Genomic DNA, 21293 nt, shown 5'->3' on the forward strand with positions numbered 1-21293 from the left:
GACGTGCAGTATATGCACACACCTTTTGGATTTTTAATTTCCCAATCAATTTCCGTCTGTAATTATGAGTGTTTAATTGAATACATTTCAAAGGTGAACACTGGTATTGAAATCTTTGATGTCATTCTGATCAATATTTCCAGAGATACATGTGATGAGGCAGAGGCAGACGCTGTCCCTTTCGGAGAGGTCTGGATATTCACTATTATCGGTTTTCAGGAGGATCCAAATATCGAACAAATAAACTCATTTTGCAGTAACATATTTTGATCCAATCATCCATTAAAAACTACATCTATTACAGTTATGGAACAAAAGCTTTGTTCTAGCTCGGGTGGGGTGTCAGCTGTTTAGTTTCTCTACTAGATGATACAGTGTTATTTCTAGAAAGTTCTGTATCCGAAAATCCTGTTTCTCAAATAATAAATCATGATTATATGCTTTCCATAAATACCGCCAATATTTTAATTTTGTCATACGATTCGTGGTTAAATAAATAAAATATAATGTGATGATGTCAAATGTTTTAAAACTTGTTTTCAGTGAATGGTGCTGCGGTCTCACGAGCTCATCCTGCCTCTCAGTCCCCGGATGCTGCCCCCTAGAGGCTTCATCGTGGTATTACTCGGCCTCACCTGCAGAGGGCAGCATGTGTTAAAAGAAATTCTTCCGAAACACCAAAAGTTTATTTCCCCAGGACAGCCAGACATGCAATGATTATCATGTGCGCAGAACAGAAAAATAAACACACATGTAAATTGTAAAACATAAGTGAAGAGTATGGATCAAGAAGGACGTTGAGCAGTTTCGGGTGTCACCAGACAGGTAGGACCTGAGCCACATGACCTCCTCTCCACTGAAGAGACCTGGAAGGAGGACAGACTACAAAAAACAAAGAGGAGGCAGCACAGTATTCACACAGAGAGGAAAGATGGGCAGACACACAGAGGGAGAGAGAGATAATAGCATGTAAACTAGGAGGAGAGGGAGAAGCTGAATGCAAACCTCTGTATGAGGCACCGACAGCCAGCAGAGAGAGAGAGGTTCATAGACAGCTGATGGTCCAGCAGAGAAGAGTCTGAGAGAAACTGGTTAATCGAGACACAAGCTGACACACCAGGAGGATAATGTTGACAGAGACAAGGTCTGAGGTGTCAAGGATGAACACTAATTGAAAGTTATGGTGAAAAGATGAGATTTTAGCTTATATTTAAAGGCCTCAACATAGTCGGGCTGACATCAGCAGGGAGTTTATTCCACAAGAAAGCGTGAACGTTAGCCCTTACAGGGACATACGGTCGATCATCATCAGGGTAATAATGGAAATTTATCATGTAACTTTGTATAATTTGGTCAAGAGGTGAAATACAGAGAACAAAAGAGGACGGCGCTCTGAGGCACTCTGCATTTCACATCAGAAAACATATTAGTAATTTGAGTCTTGTTGGGGTTGTGGTAAGTCTTAACTAGAACACAGTACCCTTAATTTTTAGTGGTGACAAACCTGTCAATGAAACACACACTTTTCATAAGCGAGAGCTTCAAGTGTTGATTCCTATATTTTTAAGCTTGATACACAGTGTATGGTGTTAAATGGGTGTTAGCTCTGACGTACTGACCTCAGATAGGCTCCTTGTGGTCTGAGCTGTGTCTTTTAGCATGAACTGCAGAACTGTTTACAAGCACTGGCCCAAGAGTGCAAAAAGTAAAAAGGCCAGGGATGCCACATATCTCTTCTAACATGTACGGATGAAGTGAACTGGACCAGAATTTACCAAAATATTTTTGGACCAGTGTGTGTCATATGATTCTGCAATGCCAACTGTGGCCACAATGCCAAAAAAAAAAAAAAAAAAATCAGCAACATTGTGGTTGTGCTTTTGAAATCTGATGCTCCATGTGTTTCATGTCCCTATAATTCAGGAAACTCATGAAGAGTGATGAGATAATAACATTAGTCCATAATATATGACAGTCACTCAATGTATTAATAATGATACGATTTTATTATATTCATATGCCGTGTGTAAAATTAACAAATGCAAGTATGTACTGTTAATTTCAATTTTATTTCAGCAAATGACAATGATAATTGCTATTTAATCTGCTTTTTTCTTTATCTGATTTACAAGTGAGTTTACATACAGATTGAAAAAGGGAAAGAAATTGGTCAATACTGCCTCCAACAAATCAACAATAGTAGCTCAGAAAGACAGTGTCAGATACTGCAGCAAACAATTCCCAAATCTTACACGCAAACCTGCCCATCACTACGTACTCAGTATGGCAACTTGTCAACTAGCATACAAACCTGAGGACTGCTGTACCCCCTCCACAACAGATTCATCGCAAAGGACAGTGTCACCAAGCAAAAGACATTATAGTTGGTGGGATCCATATAGAGTAAACTGAAAACCAGGCCTTATGGTACAAGCACACTGAAGCATGCAAACACATGCTGCGGTTCTGAACAGGTCAATCCATTAGTGAGAAGTCCAGAAAGAAACTAATTCATGAAACTGAGTCCATCGACAGACAAACCCAGTGTTATTAAAAAGAAGCACAGCTTAAGTATGAGAGAATAGGGTCTGTTGAGAAATAGGACAATGTTCACACCTACAAATGACTAGATTTAAGAGGTTATTTGTAATTTGGCTGATGGCTGAAGGATTGAGGATCATGCAAGATGCTGCACAATTAACTTCTAACTGAATTAACTAAAGTTCCCTCAGTCAACGTCGGACAAGATGAAAAGATGCTCTGTTCTAAAACATTCAGCACTTTTTAACGGGAACAACTTCCTGTGAGGCCAAAGTTTGCATGTGCTTCCATTTGTCTGGTCTTCAGTTTGGGTGGTCCCATCCTAGGCCATCCTGAAGAACAGCAGAGCTATTGATTATTCAGGGCTGGAAACAAGCTCGCATGTAATAGCTTTAACACCACTACTAGATTCTGCTGCCTTTGTACACTCAGCTAATACATTCACTTCTCAATATGGAAAGACGTGAACAAGAGAGGGGTTGATGGCTCAGTGGATACACCTACAACAGTCTACTCCTGACGATAAAATGATACAGGTTAAAGACAAATTGGTCAAGTCGGACTTCATAAAGGAATGGTGCCTAAGAGCTGTGCAGCGTTGCTGGCACACACTTGTGTGGAACACCTCCAACCTGCTGCAGAAAACAGTTCTGCTAGTGAGGGACGATGAGGAGGACATGATGCAGAAAAATGAATAATAAAATGAAAGAATGAGTTCCTTTAGCTCTTCTTGACATTAACTTTTATTCCTGGCCTACAGAATGGGATTGTGTGTGTTTGTGTTTGTGTGTGCGGCTATATTCATAATATTGTGAAATATCTATAGGTGGGCTTCATATCCTTCCAACCTGCAATAGTTTTAAAGGACCAGGCCCTCATAGGCGGGGCCCTCAGACTCGGGGGATTCTCTCTGCAGGCGAAGATGCTCCAGTGTGTTGTGGAAGTGTTTGTTGATCTGCTCCGTTTCCTCACTCGCCTCCAGATTGGGAAGATCTTCCCTGATCTTTTGGATCAGCTGGTTTAATACTTGGACCGTCACCTGCAGGGTGGAGGAGGAGATGAAGAGTTAAAGTTCCTCTTAGTAGTGTGATATTTACATGGCTTTTATGGACTGGATTCACACCATATGGAAGCAACTGTCTGTGTGCTTCGAAGTTTAAGAACAATGATGTTTCAAATGAACACAACACATAAGAAGACTGAAATGACAAAGTTAACTCTAAAAATGAACATATTTAGACTTAGAGAGGCTACACAAAGTTGTCATCCACTAGAGATGCTACAGAGCAATGTTTTTACAAGTGGGTCCTCAATTTGTTTGTATCATGGAAGACGCACATGCATGCACACGAGCACAGGTTGATGCTGCCAGTGCCACACTGTTCTGCTGATTGATGGATGGTGGCAGTAATGTTGCAACGCACCAACAACAGACAGTGAAGAAGACGGCAAGCTAGCAAACATGGATGTAAACAATGCTTGATTTTTAAACATATAGACATATATATATATATATATATATATATAAAAACTGTCTTTACTATGGTCTATGAGGAAGGAAATGCATTTGAAACAGTCAAGAATACACATGATGCGTTGGTGAGCACATAAAAAACACACTGGCACTATTAAAGGTCCAGTGTGTAGGATTTAGGGGCATCAGGTGGTGAGGATGCAGATTTAGCTTAACTGAATTCTCTTCAATAAAAATGTGAAACACGCTCTCTAAAGCCAGTGTTTGGTTTGTCTGTTCTGGGCTACTATAGAAACTTGGCAGACTCTGAAGACTTCCTCTCTTTGCAGATATGAAGAGCTCATTTTAAGGTAATGAAAACACAGCGTTTTACACTTATAAAAAGCACAACTATGAATATTATATTCCATTTCTGCCAACAGATCCCCCTAAATCCTCCACTTGTCAGTTTCAGTGTAATCTAGCCTCAGCTGATTCAATTTGAATACAGGGATGCATCTCTACATGTTATGGTCACTGCCACAGCTATGCTTTCCCTGTCTAATGTCTGCCAGTCTGACAGATACTCATAGCACTGGCTGGAACAAGCGTCTTAAGCAGTTTGAAATCTGAGATTTTTGGTGGCCTACCGCATCGTTTTCCCTCTCATAGAAGCAGACGTATCTGTTGAGGATTTCAATGAAAAGCTGGACTTGCAGCGATGGGTCCATGCACTGGTTGGCAATCTTCAGAGCTTTCTTTAGACACTCCATCACCCGCTTACCATCACGGATCTAAAGATGTAACATCAGTAGTTAGCAATGACAGCTGTGGAAACAGATTCAGGCGCTCCAAAAATGCTTCATAAAAACAATACATGTACTGGAATTTGAACTGGTTTTGAAAAAGTGCGGAAAACCCCCCAAAACAGAACGACTGAAACACACCTCTTCACCATTTTTGTCAGTGCTGCGACCTGACCAAAAGAGATGGGCGCAGATACTGACGGCTCGGCACTGGTCGGGCTTTTTCAGCAGCTTGGAGGCAGCCAGTGCACATTGAGTCCTCAGCGGCTCGTGGTTTTCCTCGCTGAAACATCGCATTCGCTCAAAGGTACCAATGATCAGTGTGATGGCTGCCAACTGGGCTTTGGAGTCGCTGATCTCGTCCTCGTACAGGGAGAAGGCCTGGTGAGGGGGATGTAGAGAGAAGCAGGAGGAGAAATGGGAAAGGTGCGGTAGGTGGGCAAGAAGGGAGAGAAGAATACAAATGGAAGAAAGGATGTGAACAGGAGAGAGCTCGAGGTTTACAGTATTTGAAAATCAAATCCCTTTCTCCTCTGCAATCACAATAAGTAATAACAGCAAATTAATAATAATAATAATTAATATTTTTCATAATATATGTCTCTTTTTCATGTAAGAGAAACTCAGCTGACTCACTGTCACTCTCTCTGTAGGTGCAGGAAGGGCAATTCACTGCCTTACATTATGTAGAGTCCTCCATACTACGAGCTGGTGCTGACATGTTATTTCCAAGATACCAAGAGCACAAATGTATATTTCAAGATGTTTCCCTTATACATCTTCAGTTAGCCAGCTTGACTGTCTCTGTCTTTTATGTTTGTACAATAAATGGATCAACAACAACAACAACAATATTGAAGTTCCACATATTGGTATCATCCGCTGTAAGTAGTAATGTGGTTCTGGGGCTCTTCTAGAGCAACAGCACCAGTAGCTTTCCCCTTGTTCACAAAAATGTAACTCCTGATATGAATCTATGAGGCCAGCAGGAAAAAAAATAACGACAGACCCTCAAGATGTCATTCTTAAGGACACGTTCCCAGAGGGTTCATTACCTTAACTCAGATCACTTTCACACCTGTACGTCAGTTTGTTCTGGACCTAAGATGTACTGCTTTCACTACACAGCCTGTGTAGACACGGTGTAAGCCTGAATGCTTGAGACATTCAAAGAAGCAAATGCTTTATAAAAGATTCTACCTGCGACATGAACTCATAAGCAACGGTCTCGTGGTTCTCAAAGCCGATCTCGCCTGCAGCCAGTGCCCCCTGCAGGAAGAGTCGAAGAGGCAGCTCAGCAAGCTCAGCCTTGATAAGTGCACTGATAGTCTGGTGAGCGAAGGAAAAGATCTTCTGGCACTTCTTTTCCCACTTGTCATCCTGTTGAAAGACAAATTTGGCATAATTTAATAACAGGCTGGACAAAACTACAAATGCAGCATGTGAACAGTGTTGAAAAAGGAAGTCTGCACACCAGTGAGGAGTTTTCCTTGTATCTGAATGCCAGCTGGTAGGCAGCAAACACCAGAGGAGGGAGTGTGTAGCGGATCCTTTGGTTTCCCCCTGCACCAAAGTGTTTCCGGGCTGTGTTTAGAATCTGAACACAAATCACAATGTTAACTGCAACGAACAACAGCAATAACAGCAACAACACTGAGGCCAACTACCTGAAAAACATGAGCGCTTTAAATCTGTTGACATTTTTGACGGACAAATACTACAAAAAAAAATGATGAAGCACATTTTCCAAACAAGTGAGCAGTAATATAAAGTCTAGCAGCAGTATGACAATATGTTGTATATCGAGTACATGAGATAAATGTGCAAAATGTTGAGGACGGGACCCACAAGGTACTGCTGATCAGGATCTTCAGAGTGGAGCAAATGGATGAAACGACCGACGAGGCTCTGCTCCTCAGCAAAGTCTTCAGGGTCAGGATCATCAGCTGGTTGGTCTGGCTGGTCCTGTATCAGCGTGGATACCAAATTCAAGATGGCGTCCACCTAGAGAAACCAGAGAGAGGGAGCAGTTTTGACTTGATCTACTTTGTTACAAAATTTCTTGCTGCTTCTGGCTGAGTGAGTGAAGAAAGGTGAATAACGACCAGCAGCCATCTGGGCGGGTGGTGCATGGCTGTCTTACATGACTGTCACAAACCCATAATTAATGTTGCTTTTGTTCCCAGCTGTAACTATGATCTTTCCCGAACCTCTACCAAGTGTTTTCCTGGCCTAACCTTAGTCACCTTGGCAGTTCTGTAATTGTTTGGCACATATACTGTAAATGAACACTGAATGTTTAAAAGTGTTAGCACTGAGAGCAATCAGGATTTTGCAGAATTGTTCAAAATCAACATTGTCTGGTGATCGAGTCGGTAGCACATGCACCATTATTTTCGTTAAAAAAAGTCTGCGTGCTTCAGTGGAAGCTGAGGATCTGACCTGCTCCTGTGCCACAATGGTGGTGTTGTAGTCCAGCGTGTTGCTCAGCACATAGCAGCTCATGCTCTTGCGTGACTCGTAGTCAAAGTACTCAAAGAGCGGTGGGAAGTGCTTGAGCTGCAGCACCGTCAGGATGTTGTTGTAGGTATCCACTGGGATCTTCAAAAGCCGGGTAAGTTCCTTTGACACCGCGCTGCTGGTCGCTATGCTACAGGAGGGAAAGGGTTAAAGTGTGACACGTAAGTGAAAGTAAGGGAGGAAAAGAGTAAATTTAGAAGTCGATCACTGTTCCTGGTCTATCCGGTCTGTGATCACATCTGTGAACACATACATCTCTTTGTACTCTTGGGTACCCAAGACAAGCTGACTTTTCCATTGAAGACTGAATCTGTATCTTGCCTCCTTTCTAGTGTTGTTTTGAAAATGTCAGGTCCTTAAAGCTGAGGGTTACTTTCATGTTTTAAAGTAACCGCTAGATTACAAACTGCAACCCTACTGTCTGACGTTTCTTAGGCCTGACAGCTTGGAGGGATTACTGAAAAATGTTGAATAATGGTCAAATCTCCAGTAACCGCTTAGACTCACTCAACGATACACAACGATAAATGCTGCAGGCTTCCCATGACAGCTCAGCACAGACCAAATCCACTGTATTCCTTACACTGCAGCGTGTCAAGACTCAGAGGACTTACTGTTCCAAGTTGAGCTTGTTGAATATCTCCACGGTGCCCTCCAGGACCTTATCTACATAGTCCACACGATCAGGGTAGCATTTCATGGCCAAATTGATGAGAGAGACTTGAAGAGATACCACGTCCTCTGATGGCATGTCCTGTCGAGACTGAAGGAGGAATCATAGAGTGAAAACACGAGCAACGTGTGTTTGAGGCTTCAAGTCATCACATCACACATTTGGAAGGGACAGCCTGTTCAGACGGGATGATGAACCTCATTTTCAGATGACCTTTGACCTGCACCACAGAACATTTCTGTGACGTGAGATCTCATGAAAGCTCCCCAACTCCAATAAATTGGCTAACTAACACTATTCAAGAGGTTAATCAGTGATCGAAATTTCAGGGAGATCAAAAACATGCTATTGCAGTGTTTTGGTGATGTGGAATAAGGCAAGTCTGAAGTCTGTTTCTCTTCACTTTACTTTAACCAGACGCCTCTGTAAGTTTATGCTTGTTAAAAAGGCGTTTGAAAAAGAATTCTTACTGCCTTTTTATCCACATTGGCTTTGCATATATTTATAGAAGGAAGTTACAATGCAGTGCAATACTTGGTGAGTACAGCTGATTCAAAATTAAATGACTGCGTTCAATTCATACATTAAACAAGAAGGAAGTTTTATGGCAATCATACGAGGTCCAGTAGAGTCGTCAGTGACTTACAGAAAAACTGAATCACAGAAAATTCTATATGAACTCTTGATGGGATTAAAATGACTGATCAGCTCATGGCATTAAAGTTACTGCATCTGTTCTTTAGAAATAAATCCAGCCTGGATGGGACTTTAATCAGCATTCTGACTGTGTGCAGACTTACAGACCGTGTGAAGCCAGTGTAACTTACCTGAATGACAGTGGCCACTTGCTGAGAGAAGATGTCGAACAGTTTGATCTCAGCTGGAATGCCCGGGCCGTCTTCTCGATGAGCAAACAGTGCAAGTCTGAAAAACAAAGCACAAAGTGTCACTTGACATTTCATAAAGATGTAACGAGAGAAGATCCAGTTATTCTGTCACTCACTCACTCACTCACTCACACACACCCACACACGAAATATGACTATGATTTACAATCTCTACAAGTTTAAGATTCAACTTGTTCCCATGACCTTGTGTTAAAAAAGCTAACAGAAATCACAATAAATTGCAAATTGGCATCGTGATAATATCGAACAGGGAGATCATTCTGTCCCTTCGAAACCCCAAAAACCTATGACTTACCTTGAGACGGCAGTCAACTGCTGGCAGGTGGACAGTTTGGAGTATGAAAGATAGTGACCTTGCAAGTAACAGTATCAGTAGTTGCAGGGGGGAATGAATGTGTGTGTGTGTGTGTGTGTGTGTGTGTGTGTGTGTGTGTGTTTTTTTTTTTTTTTTTCTTTTTTGGGAGGGGAGCAGTTTCAAGTTCATGTTTCCGCAAATTACTGCATATTACATTGCCATTGTACTGGATTGTATTACAAGGAAAATAATTTTCTGGGTAAATTTAGGACTCCAACAATTCACATTAACACTTGCTGACCTACATTGGTTAATCTGGCTTTATCACATATGCAAATAATGACATTGCTAAAACAGTAAAATGTCAAACCAAAACATTATTTCCAAGCAACTGAGATTATATTTCCATTAGCTGTATTAACTGACAGTGAATCAAACTGTACCTGTCAATGAGGGCAATGATGATGTTCTTGACATTTACGTGTTGATGGAGCTCAGCACAGGAACGTAGGAAAGGGTTCAGGGTCTGAAGGTGGAACTCATCTGGGAAAACCTTAACGGACAAGACACACTGAGGTCAGGAGTGTGTCTGTGAAGCAGGCGTGAAGGTTGAAGATTCAAACAATGGACCTCATTCATCTGGCACTATTCTGGATTCAAGGGCTGGCCAGCATATTATTTTATAGGCACAGAGAAGGTGCCTTCAAGTGAATATTTTAATATTATCTCTCAAATTAAAAAAAACAAACACTTTTTGTATTGATTATTGATCAGGTACCAGTGCCGTATTATTCCAAAATGTAAAATCTGAATACAATCTTCCAAGGAATCATTTGGGATTATTTCTATGTAAAATACAGCCAGAGACTGATGTGGCACTGAGATGTGAGTCAGCGGGCTGCTGTGACTGACTGAATATAAGTGACAGCAACAAATTGTCAATTTTATTGTAACTTTGACAAAGAAACTGTGTTTAATGTGGACTGGTCAGGTAATGGCCAATGACGGATAATATGGTAGCTACTGAACACACTGAATGGATGCATCCCAGCTTTCTACCTGAATGATGCACTCCATTAGATACTCCTGAGCCAACGAGTCTCTGCAGTTCACAACCTGCTCCAGCACTCCAGCAAGAACGATCTGTGGAGAGGAAGAAAGAGGAAAACTTTCACCAGACCGATGCCAAATTACTCAAACGGCTAACAAAAGCACAAACAGAAAGATGCACTCTAATGCAGCATAATGTGAATGATTCAACAGGTTATGCAGGTTTGAATAAGACAAGACGCACTGCAAAGGCACTCTCCTAAAAGACACCTCAGCTCCACCGGAAGCAACAAAAATTCTCATTTGGAGAGGCCTTGAATAAACACATATCAGTATTTCTGATGTGGTAAAGAATGAATCAAACTGTCATTTGTGATGTTAAATGTGTGTGCTTCACTCAATAATGTAAAAACTTGATTGAAGCTGCATGTGCAGGGTATTTTTATGTATTGTGGCTCTTGGGCTGCTTTGCTTTGTACACTTGTTTGTAGTCATTGTGTTGGATTTGGCGTCAGATCGGTGATTCTCAGTGAGCGGTCTGTGCAGAGGTGGTGACTGGAATGCACCTCCTGCCAGCCCATTCAGCTCAGCAGCCTCTCTGCAGAGTAAAGCTGAGCACACTCAGTCCAACAGACTTACTGCTGCCCTGATGATCACATGCTTGTTTTTTTCAAGCAGTTTTTTCATGTCAGCAACAAAAGATTTTGCAATAGAACGGATGAAGGAAACACCCAAACATTACAGTGTGCTGATGCTGTGACACATAAGGCGTGTGTAGGCTATACTTCTTAACTTCAGGCTTTCTCCTAACATTGATTTTAATATGAATTACAAGTAGCCTTAACCTGAAATAAATCACGATAAAGTTAAATTCTAATTTTACTTAACCATTAGAGGAAATCAGTTAACCCAAATGAAATCACTGCAGACAAAAATGAATCGAACTGGACACAACAGAGAGACACAAACACACACCTGTTTGTACTTGTCCACATTGACTCCCTCCAGCTGGCTGAGGCGAACCAGGTTGGTGCCCACCAGAATGCGAAGTTCTTGTCGTTCCTTTTCTCTCTTCTCTCGGTCTCGGCTGTGACCCTGATGCTGCATTCGAACCCATAACTTGTTCATTTCCGCAAAGTTGAGAAGGACAAAGTCGATGGAGTCGTTGATGTCACCGGTCATTTCCTCTGATCCCCTGTGGAGTAAAAGCTACGAGTTTAGAACAGGGATGCATGCCAAAATATCCAAAGCCTGAGTTAAAAACACAATTTCACACTGTGACATGTACGTCTGTCAAACAAGGAAATCCAAACTGTAGCAGAAGACGTTTCTTCTTCGTATCTTTAAAGAATATTTCTTTTCTCTACAAAAGTGAAATGAGAAGCTTGGTATCGATCTCAATTTCTATCCTCACTCGACCAGAGTCTCACAACAACAGCACAAACAGACATGGCAGGTAGATCAGCAGCTCCTATGTTCTGCTGACGGCAGAACAGAGCAGAGCAGAGCGATATAACAGCTGATTCTGTTTAAACACATAGATCTGTTTCTGCAGGGATCCTTTCATTATGTTGTTAGACGTTTTGAATAATCTGAGCCTGTCAGTGGCAAAAACAAACACTTTTAGTGGATGTTCTTTGAACTACAAGGACAACATTGCAGGCCATTTTACGGCTGCCGGCTGAGGAGATCTACAGGACCAATTCCATGACCTTCTGTACCTATTACTCAAACTGACCCATCGTGCCAAACGGATTCTTTCAAATCCAAAGGTTTTGGTTGCAAGTCTGCCGCAGGTAGCTAATGGGGATCCAAGTAAAGAATAAATGCTACCAAAGCTGATTCACAGACTGTTTAGATTCTTATACTTATAAAATGTGTCATGGAACATGCCAGTACAACGTGAATCCTGGTGGTAGTATCTCAGCCTGGTCCATTAGAATTCCTTAACAATGTGTTTATGTTGCAGAGTGGTGTGCTATGGGGACGTTCAGTGGATGACAGACACAAAGAGAAAACGTTTGACTGGCTTACTCTGACTGCTCTCCATCATCTGGCAGTATGTTGCGGGTGCACTGCAACAGGTAGTTTCTGAGGAAGAGGCCTCTGAGCGGGTGCTGGACGCCACGACACATCTCGACCAGGTCCTTCAGAATGTCCTTTCGAGACTGGGGGAAGGAGCGAACGTACACCACACCCACTGTGATTAGCAGGTAGCTGTGGAGAGAGGGGCAAAGCAGAGAGGCTTGGTCTGATGACAAGGTCATGTTTGCCAACACTTTGAAAGTACAAACCCCAAACAAAAATCAGTGTGTGACATCTTGGCAGCATGCTGAACTTAACTGGAGTGCAGGCGGCATACAGTATGTGAGACAGGTTTGAAGTTGACTCTATATCAGATGATAATCCAACAGCAGCAGGACCTTGCTACTCTAAAGAGAATTAGCTTGTCAACCTCCGTTCTGTCCCTCCTGCTGTCTGTGATGATCTTTGCTGTGTTATAATGCAGCCAAACTCACAATGTAGTTGTTCTCATTCAAAAATGATTCCGTTTGTGTTGTCCATAACTGCACAAAGGAGGAACTGCCCAGTGATTTAACTGCAACTCAAAAATCATGCAAGTCGCGGATGTGGATATCAAAATATTTTATTATAATCATGATCTTGTCTAACAAATGAACACAAATGCAGTTAATGAGCTGTGTGAGCAGCTGTGTCAAGACTTAAATGAGTGGTTCTAGAGGAAGTTAAAAACAGAAGATTGCCTATTAAACTTCCATTAAGTCCTGCTCTCTGTGACATATACAACAGAATTCAATACAACAGAATTCAGGATACAGTTTTTCTCATTTCCATGTTTTTCTGTTTCTATTGTCAGAAAATGGAGGGAAAAAGAAGTGGATTCGGCCACAGCTCATTTTCACCATATGTTAACCAGCAGGCACTGCTGATCAAATCTATCCTAAACTTTATGATGATCTAATAAAGTCAGCGTAAATGCAGGTCACTGACAGCAGCTGAGTGACAGAAACATGTGAAAAGATGGATCACAAAGAAGTTGTCTTCTTAACTGTAAGTCATATTTAACATTTCCACGACATCTGGCACTGGGTGCATGTTGTAATAGATCACTATTAACTATTAGAAATCCTGTATAAGAGATTGTGATTATCTTTCCAGCCCAGCCCCTCTATGTAGAAAATACAGTAGGAGAATTCACTCCTCACTGCACACATATAGAGTGATGGGGAGTCTCTGTGAGTCCTGAAGGCAGAGAAGAGAGCAGCACACTGGATTTTATGAGGTTGAAGCAGAGTGGGAGGACACTGTGTGCTTACTACAGTGACCCCGGGGGGGAGCTGCAGTCGATCCGCTGTGGAGAAGTGCTACAACTGCATGTGGATTGTGCAACAAGGGAGTAAAAGAGTCTGGTATGCAGCTCATGAATGCCATCATGAAGGGGGGCATACAGCTCCTCTCCACTCAGTGGATTGGACAACAAGCTAATGCACCTGGTACAACATACAGTGTTGTGACAACAAACCAAAAAGGTCAGTTGTTTTCAACAAATCATGGACAAACAAAGACATCCCCACAGGAGGACGAGAGTGTCCATGCCAAGAGAAAGAGAGGAGCTCCAGGCAGTCCACAGGGAGCTAAAGAGGAAATTGAGGGAGGCCAAGAACAGGTCCAGGGGGAGGATGGAGGATAAGACGAGGCTAAACAGTACTGAGGAGGAGATCATAGTCCTAATACACCATGCACACACACACCTGGAGGAGCAGGCCAGTACTCTAAGAGTCATGTTTGTGTGTGTATATCACTAATGACAACCAAGTGGAAAAAAAAGTACATGGATTTTTTTTTTTTCTTTCAGAATCTTTGTTGTGTTTTCTAGAGGATCCTTTGCTTGGGGAGAAATCAGACAAGCTGACCTGTTGGATATTGTTTTTCTCCTTCTCTGGTTTCACTGTTTAAATTTTAATTTGTCTGATTTAATTTGTTTTAAATGTAACAGCCTCCTATAGTCAAAGCTTAGAGCACCAAGCTAAACAATGACAGTGACTATAACCCATCTTGGTAAAAGTTAACTAACTGCCACTGAGTCAGCACTTAAATGTCACCATTAGAACACTTACAGAACAGTAATGTTGGCATTTAAAAGCTGATTTACAACAATATTTTTAAATGAATGACTTGCAGACAGTTGAAAGTAAAAGGAAAATAAGGGTCTGAATGCTTTTTGAAGCTCCTTCATGTTTGATAAAAGTTGAGTGAAGGTGATACTCACAGTCTGGGGATGATGTTGCCTGCATACTGGACCAGCTCATAGAGATCTGCCACCTTGCGTCCCTTGGCAAACTCATCAGTCAGATACACTTCTAGGTAGTGGAGTTCGTCAGAGATGGCCATATCTGAAGAGAGTGTTAGGGACCAGTGCAAACCCACGATGACTCATCCATTAAGATAAGTGCTTGCAGCTTGTCAACAGCGCAGCAGCTTCAGTCCTCCATCAAGTGTCTACCAAGGATGTGTTCAGGCACATTAGTGCATAGGGTCGTTCACAAGCGAGGATGGAGAGATGTTCACCACTTTGTGAACACATGACTGTATACAGGATGTTAGTACATGGGCACAGGAACACTTAGTAAAACCATTGTTGGTAAACACAGCTGGTGTATAAATGATAGTATTCTGTTTCTATTCAGTTTTTACAAAGTGTTCCAACATTTTTTGAATCAGGGTTGTAGTTTTCCAGTAGTTTCTAAAGGAAATCCAGGAGTTATGAAGGACAGTCAAGACTGCTTGACACTGTGCACTTTACTGGCAAATGGTGCTAGAATCCAGGTTGGTGCTGATGGGTTGACAGGGGTTGGGATGGAAGGTTAACAGAGAAACATTCAGTTATCCAAAGTCATGTGTCTGTCATACCTGATGGTTCTTACTCCATGATCAGCAAGTGCATAAATCTCACCTAAACTGGCTTAAAGTGAGCTCACTGTCAACAAAAACTCCTTTTTTGTCAGATGTTCTTATTGACAGGATTAGATATTAGACAGTCAATAACAACATTTAACAGTCCATAGTTACAAATGTCAATATGGTAAAGCCATGTGAAGTAAACAATATACCATGACATAGCCTTGTTTGTGTCTTAGTGCCATTTCCATCCAATACTCAACATCTAGCCTACATCTGGAAAGGATACAGAGTTCATAGTAGCTCTTTGGAGAAAGCATGGAGGTCCTCAGCTCACCCAGCATGTTAGACGCATGCTTCAGAGCATCCATCAGCTTGTTCTTGTCCTGCAGACCACACAACATAATCAAGCTATGAACATGTAAAATAATCACAACCAAAACATTTCAACATGTCAAGCAATTAGAAAACTTAATACCAGTTAGATCACATGTACTGTGCATAAGTTACACACCGGTTTAAATGTAAGGCAACCCTTAATCTATGAAAGTTCAACTGAAATCTAAAAACACACAGAAAGTATCTTATGTCATGTTTCCACTGTATCGTATAGCTCAACTCGCCTCAACACCCTTTTGATACCAGGTACTCCTCTTGATTTCATTTTCGCTTGCAGCTGGCAATGTAGGCAGGCTGTATTCTTCAGCTGATCATAGCAAGGCACGGTGAAATCACTGTGACATCATCTTCAACATGGCACAAACCAGCCATAACAATGGAGAAAACCCCTTTTTTTTAGATCCTTTCACTGGCAACCATACAGAGGAATGTCAGCATTTTGTCAATTGACCATGACATTGTTTTGGGGTCTGCCCCTTTTTAAAATCTGGGTCAAGTGAATATAAACACGATGTTCGCTGTCAGTGCGCAGGATTTCCATGTTGCGCAATAGACGATTCTAGCCGCAATTCTCTCTGAGCAATCAGTAGTAAGCCATGTTTTCACTCCACTGTTCAGTATAACCTCAGCTTGCCTGGAGCCCCAACCAAGGCACTGTTCCACCATGAGCCTCCAGAACAGCCTCAAAGCTCTTTGGCATCTAAGTCTGTGGACGTCTACTGAAGGGATGAACAGCATTCTTAATAAACTTTTCCTCATATGTTCCTCATCCTTTCAAAAACCATCCAGTCAGCCACATGCCCTATGTGAAAGCTGCTGCATTCACTGTGTTTCCACTGTGTATTCAGATTTATAAAAACAAAGACTGTATGTTTTTTTTAATCATGAAACACTACAGTCATTGCATTTTTCTTTTTGGGTCTCTGAATTTTGATTGCAGTGAACCATGCAATCCATTGTTCATATCTTGCTCATTCACTAATACATATTAATTCTCCCTGGTCATGTAAGTAAGTCTTATGGTAGGTGGTCAATAGATTTTTTCAAATTATGACAGCATGGTGGTTTAGGATTGGATATTCAGCAGCGTCTGGCTTGGGTATTAGGGAGTCTGACAACCCTGACATTGGAGTATTGCAGCTTGTGGCTTTCATTGCATCCAAGAACATTTGCATAAAGTTAAGCCTTTCTCAGCTTTTCCCTGTAGTGCCTCTGAGCGCCTTTTCAATCTTTTAGCTCACCAAGCAGCACCAGGCAGCAATGCCAGGTCTCATTCACAATGAATAGCAGCCTATCACTCCCCAAGCTATTGAGGCTGTGTATGTGAATGGCCTTCCTAAAGTCTGAGCCCAATACTAAAAAATGTTTTGACGGAGAGATTTGGTGTGGTAAGAGGTCCAGGAGCTGGTGGTGAGTAGCAACAGTTGCTAGTACATCAGTAATATGACCAAATGCTGCTTCTCAAAGGCATCCTGGGTATCAGACTGAATCAGAATTTTGTTTCACTTCATCAAGGTATTTGAATCACTATTTGATCACTGAGATGTGGGCAGTGATTCAGTGGTCTGCAACCAGCTATCTCAAAGGGGAATTAAATTAAATGTGAACTAAAAGAAGACATTTTCTCCCTGAGCAATTTAATGTATGATGAGGAATCCGCTTCGCTAAAGAAAAGCGGTATGTGGAATTGAAAACGTATACTGGATCATGTTCATTTCCAGGGGGAAAAAGGGCTCATTTAGATTGGTCAGCTCATCACAAGGGGTGCAGTACACGAGAACAGTGCAGTGAACAAGTGATTTAAACTATTACTACAACCATAATGATATTTAGAACAAAGTGAAGTCATCCTACCAAGCATCGCTTCATCTGGAACGACTGGACCTTGACAGCCTGCACAGCTTCATCGAGAAGCTTCTCCTGTTCATCCTGGGGAGACTGTTGTGTGGTAGGCTGTAAAGACAGGACAATGGCAACACAACATATTTCAATCTTTGCTTGATCTATTAGCAAATATTCACATAGTTCTGCAGAATAAATCAATCATTCAAGTCATTCAACAGTAGGGATGTAATGTTCAACTGAATCGTGTAATAGAAAGATGGCTCGATACCATTGTGGGACTGTGACTGTGATGTTACATGGTTATTTACCATCTCTCCTTGTCAAAAATTGCATTGTTTTTGCTTGAACAGCCTGGAAAAGCTCAAATCACAACAACACACTGTGAACAAAAAGCTTCAGGTAGGCAAAAGGAGCCTAAAAGAAGCATTAGGAGCTCCTGTCCGGGCCATGAAGAACTAACAAGAGGCATCTGTGAATATAACGCCTTAGACAAAAGGCCATTTCTGTGGTTGATAAAGATGGATTTCAGAGGTTAATAAACACATTGGAGCCAAAGTGTAGAGTTCTATCAACACCACACTTTAGTCACGCAGTGATAGCAGCTCTGTATGAATCTGAATAGCCACAGATGAGTGAACTTCATGAGCACCTCAGAGCTACATTACAGTCACTGCTCATGTTATGACCAGATAATGGGAAATGAAAAGTTTTGTATGACAAACTCTTGTCCAATCACACACTTGACATATCTGAGGCTTTTAAATCTGCTGTTTTGGAGTGACATGAAGTATAACAACAATCATTATGGCGTTGCTGTTGTTACAGACAAAGCATGATATATGGGTACAGCGGTGAGAGAGGCCAGACTGTCCACACACACGAACTGTTTTATACACACTTAAGACCTCACTTCACCAGCAGGTTTGAACACAGGTCACACCATCACAGCTGAGCTCATTTATTAATAAAGGGCATTTTTTAAGTAATTTCTCTCTCTTTCATATCCCAATAAACATCGGATTGTGGACTTTTTATCAAGGTATTATTGTACTGAGTTTTTTGTATTGTTATACCCCTATTAAACAGCATTGCACTATAATGCAATGCAATTATCACTTCTGAAATGGAAAATTGTGTTCATGTATTTAAGTTTCTTAAAAGCTGACTTTGCTCCAATGGACTGAATTACAAAAAGAGAATGGGGGCAGGACCTCGACAACATCAACTTATCTGGTTCTTCTTCAAGGAGCAATAGAATATGGTTCACATTCCACCTGATACAAACTTACTGGGTTTAAAATTGCTGGTGACCATGCCCCATGTAAAACAGGCGTCAGGTGTTTGGGTATAACGAGTGACCCTGGTGGCTGGCGACTTTTAGCTGAATGCTGTTGAGAACAGGAGGAGGATACGTAACTGTCCTCATGAATGCCTCTTTGTTTAGTTTTTCATTCCAATGCCAATACATACTTAATCTGTCTTTGGTGTTTGGTTTGAGGAAACGGGTCAAATACTGACACTCAGAGCACTTCTCCTTTCTCTGTTTTGTGTCTCCTCCTCTCCTCTCTCTTCTCTCCTCCGCCCTCCTGGCTGTAACCTGGGAAACTATCTCAGCGAGCCATTTGGAGAATGTTTCTATTTCTGACATGCATCTCAAGGAAAGAGTAGCAAGGAGAGAGGAGGCTTGCTGCAGAAGCTATGAGGGAGGATGCACAGGTGGATCCTTTGAGGACATCCTTTTGGCACCCATGACATATAAAAGAACCGTGACACACAGCTGGAATATACAAACCATGCTGGGACCAAGTCTCTACAGACAGTGTTAGGCTGGAATAAAACAATGGGCCAATGACGCAACTGTGCCAAACGCCATATTTATCTGATGCTGCTTTAAAATGATCCTAGGAATTAGGACTCAAGGAGAGGAGGTGAAGAAAGGAATCAGACTGAGGAGTGAGAAGAGGGGTCAGCGGTGTTTTGATCAGTGCTTGTTGTATTGGAATGGATGAAAACAGGAAGAGACCGAGTTGCTCTTTCCATAAATGTCTATCTGTGATTAAGTGTCTTAACACACCTATTCTTTGAGGAAACGTGTCACGTGGAGGAACTATTCAGCCCTATTAGAGATTAAGAAAAAGGGAAAACCTTTGTTGCGGTATTCAAACTCATGCTGTTGTGGGAAAATGGGCAAAAGTCAGGAGACTGTGCACCATTATCACCACATTATTGTGCTGCAGGCTTAGCATAAAACAACCCCCAGCATATAGTTGACCACCTCTTACATGCAGAAGGCATCCAGATCAACGTCTGCCCTCACTGTCCAAGCACCTGCAACCATTTCAGTATTTCACTGTTTTCCAACACAAAACAGCTGCTTAACAGACTTGTTTCTAAAATCTATCTAATATTCCTGACGGTAGCCTTAAAGCTATGCAGGCTACTTAGAAAATTTAAATATGACACAGATTATACAGCTATTAAATCTTCATTTGCAACACAACATGACAGAGGATCAGCTCTGGAAAACACACACTGCATGGAGCAACTTGCTCTCTTCACGTGATCAACATATTCCGTAAAAACAAGCAACGTTCAAACTGAATGAGTGTAAATCCGTGACACGTTTCCTCAAACAAGACTCCAAAGACAAATCTGGTTTGTTTGGATACTGAATTGCAAAACGACACAAAGAGGCATTCACGACCACAGCTAAATACTATCTTCCCCTTTTCAGCAGCTGTCGTAGTTAACGTTACGACAACCACAGACACATTCAGCCGAAGCCCCCAGTAAAGAGGGTCACTGGTTCCACTGAGACACCTGAACCCTGATTGTTCCACACTGAGTCCCCCAAGTTCTCTACCCAGGTACACTTCCAGGAGAGCGCTATCAACCCCTTGGAACTTAGCTAATTGTTGGCGTGTGGCGCAGGCATGTTCGCTCGAAATATATCCACAAATATGTATGAAATACATATGTTCCGACCATTTGACAGTCTGGGCATAACACAGCAGACACATTTCCTGCTTGTTTACACTGGACGAGTTCAGGCCATAACATTTAGCTTCGGTGAAATATGACACAGCAAAGCGGAAGAGCATGCTAACAACAGCTAGCGTTAGTTCTCACACCGTCACCTGTTTTGTGGCAGAAATGTCAGAAATTGTACCTACTGGCTCAACACATAATGTGGAATATCAGGACATGACGAGTGTCTTATAGATAGCCTGAATCAAATAAATGAAGAAAGACACCTAACTACTCGCCTGTAATCAGTTGGTAGCTTGTTAGCCTAGCTAGCCGCTGTCTGACGTTGCCTCAGAAGCGTTAGGCCATAGCACCACTCACGTACAGGTCTGATTTTAGATCAGTTCCAAGTAGACACTTGCTATTTACAGAGACTGGACACATGCACGTATCCGAAGGAAAGATGCAAATGCACAGAACAATTACTTATTTGGAAAAGTGCTTACCATGATTATTATTAGATGTGTATCAGATCCGTCGGAGAGGCTAACCTGTCATGTGACTCACATTAATGCTGCCTTCACGGTCTGCAGTCAGTTCGCACATCATCGGACAGGCGTGGTCAGTGTTCACCACCAGGAGGGTACGTCTACAAGGACTACGCTGATGCTGCGCCGAAAGTCACATGTGATCATATGAGCCGCAGAATTTATGTGACAGATAGTCCTAAATGTGAATGGCCTACAAAAAATGCTAAGAAATAAATCATCAGTTATCACACTTCATTTAACAAGGTGCTGACGTTTGTCGACGTGTTGCCATATTTTATCACCGATACTTCGACACAAGCACTGACACGTTAATTAGTCTTAACTTGGTTTTAGAGAGACTAAATAAATGTCCAGTATCGAACACA

The 21293-nt window shown here is 41.8% G+C and overlaps 1 protein-coding gene across 1 annotated transcript; it reads right to left on the reverse strand.

Annotated features, from left to right (window-relative positions):
* Positions 1-1987: 1987 nt before the first annotated feature.
* On the reverse strand, positions 1988-21019 carry vps35 (VPS35 retromer complex component). The gene is made up of 17 exons (XM_076732675.1): positions 20884-21019; positions 17420-17518; positions 15456-15552; positions 14538-14661; positions 12281-12463; positions 11222-11441; positions 10256-10339; positions 9640-9749; positions 8821-8917; positions 7935-8083; positions 7243-7450; positions 6649-6804; positions 6275-6397; positions 6001-6180; positions 4942-5181; positions 4645-4788; positions 1988-3580 (listed from the first exon to the last, which is right to left on the reverse strand). The coding sequence occupies exons 1-17, from the start codon at positions 20884-20886 to the stop codon at positions 3401-3403; spliced, it is 2397 nt and encodes a 798-aa protein (XP_076588790.1). The 5' UTR covers positions 20887-21019; the 3' UTR covers positions 1988-3400.
* Positions 21020-21293: the final 274 nt, after the last annotated feature.

This window comes from Chaetodon auriga, chromosome 1 (genome assembly GCF_051107435.1).
Source record: "Chaetodon auriga isolate fChaAug3 chromosome 1, fChaAug3.hap1, whole genome shotgun sequence".
In the NCBI taxonomy this organism is placed as follows: domain Eukaryota; kingdom Metazoa; phylum Chordata; class Actinopteri; order Chaetodontiformes; family Chaetodontidae; genus Chaetodon; species Chaetodon auriga.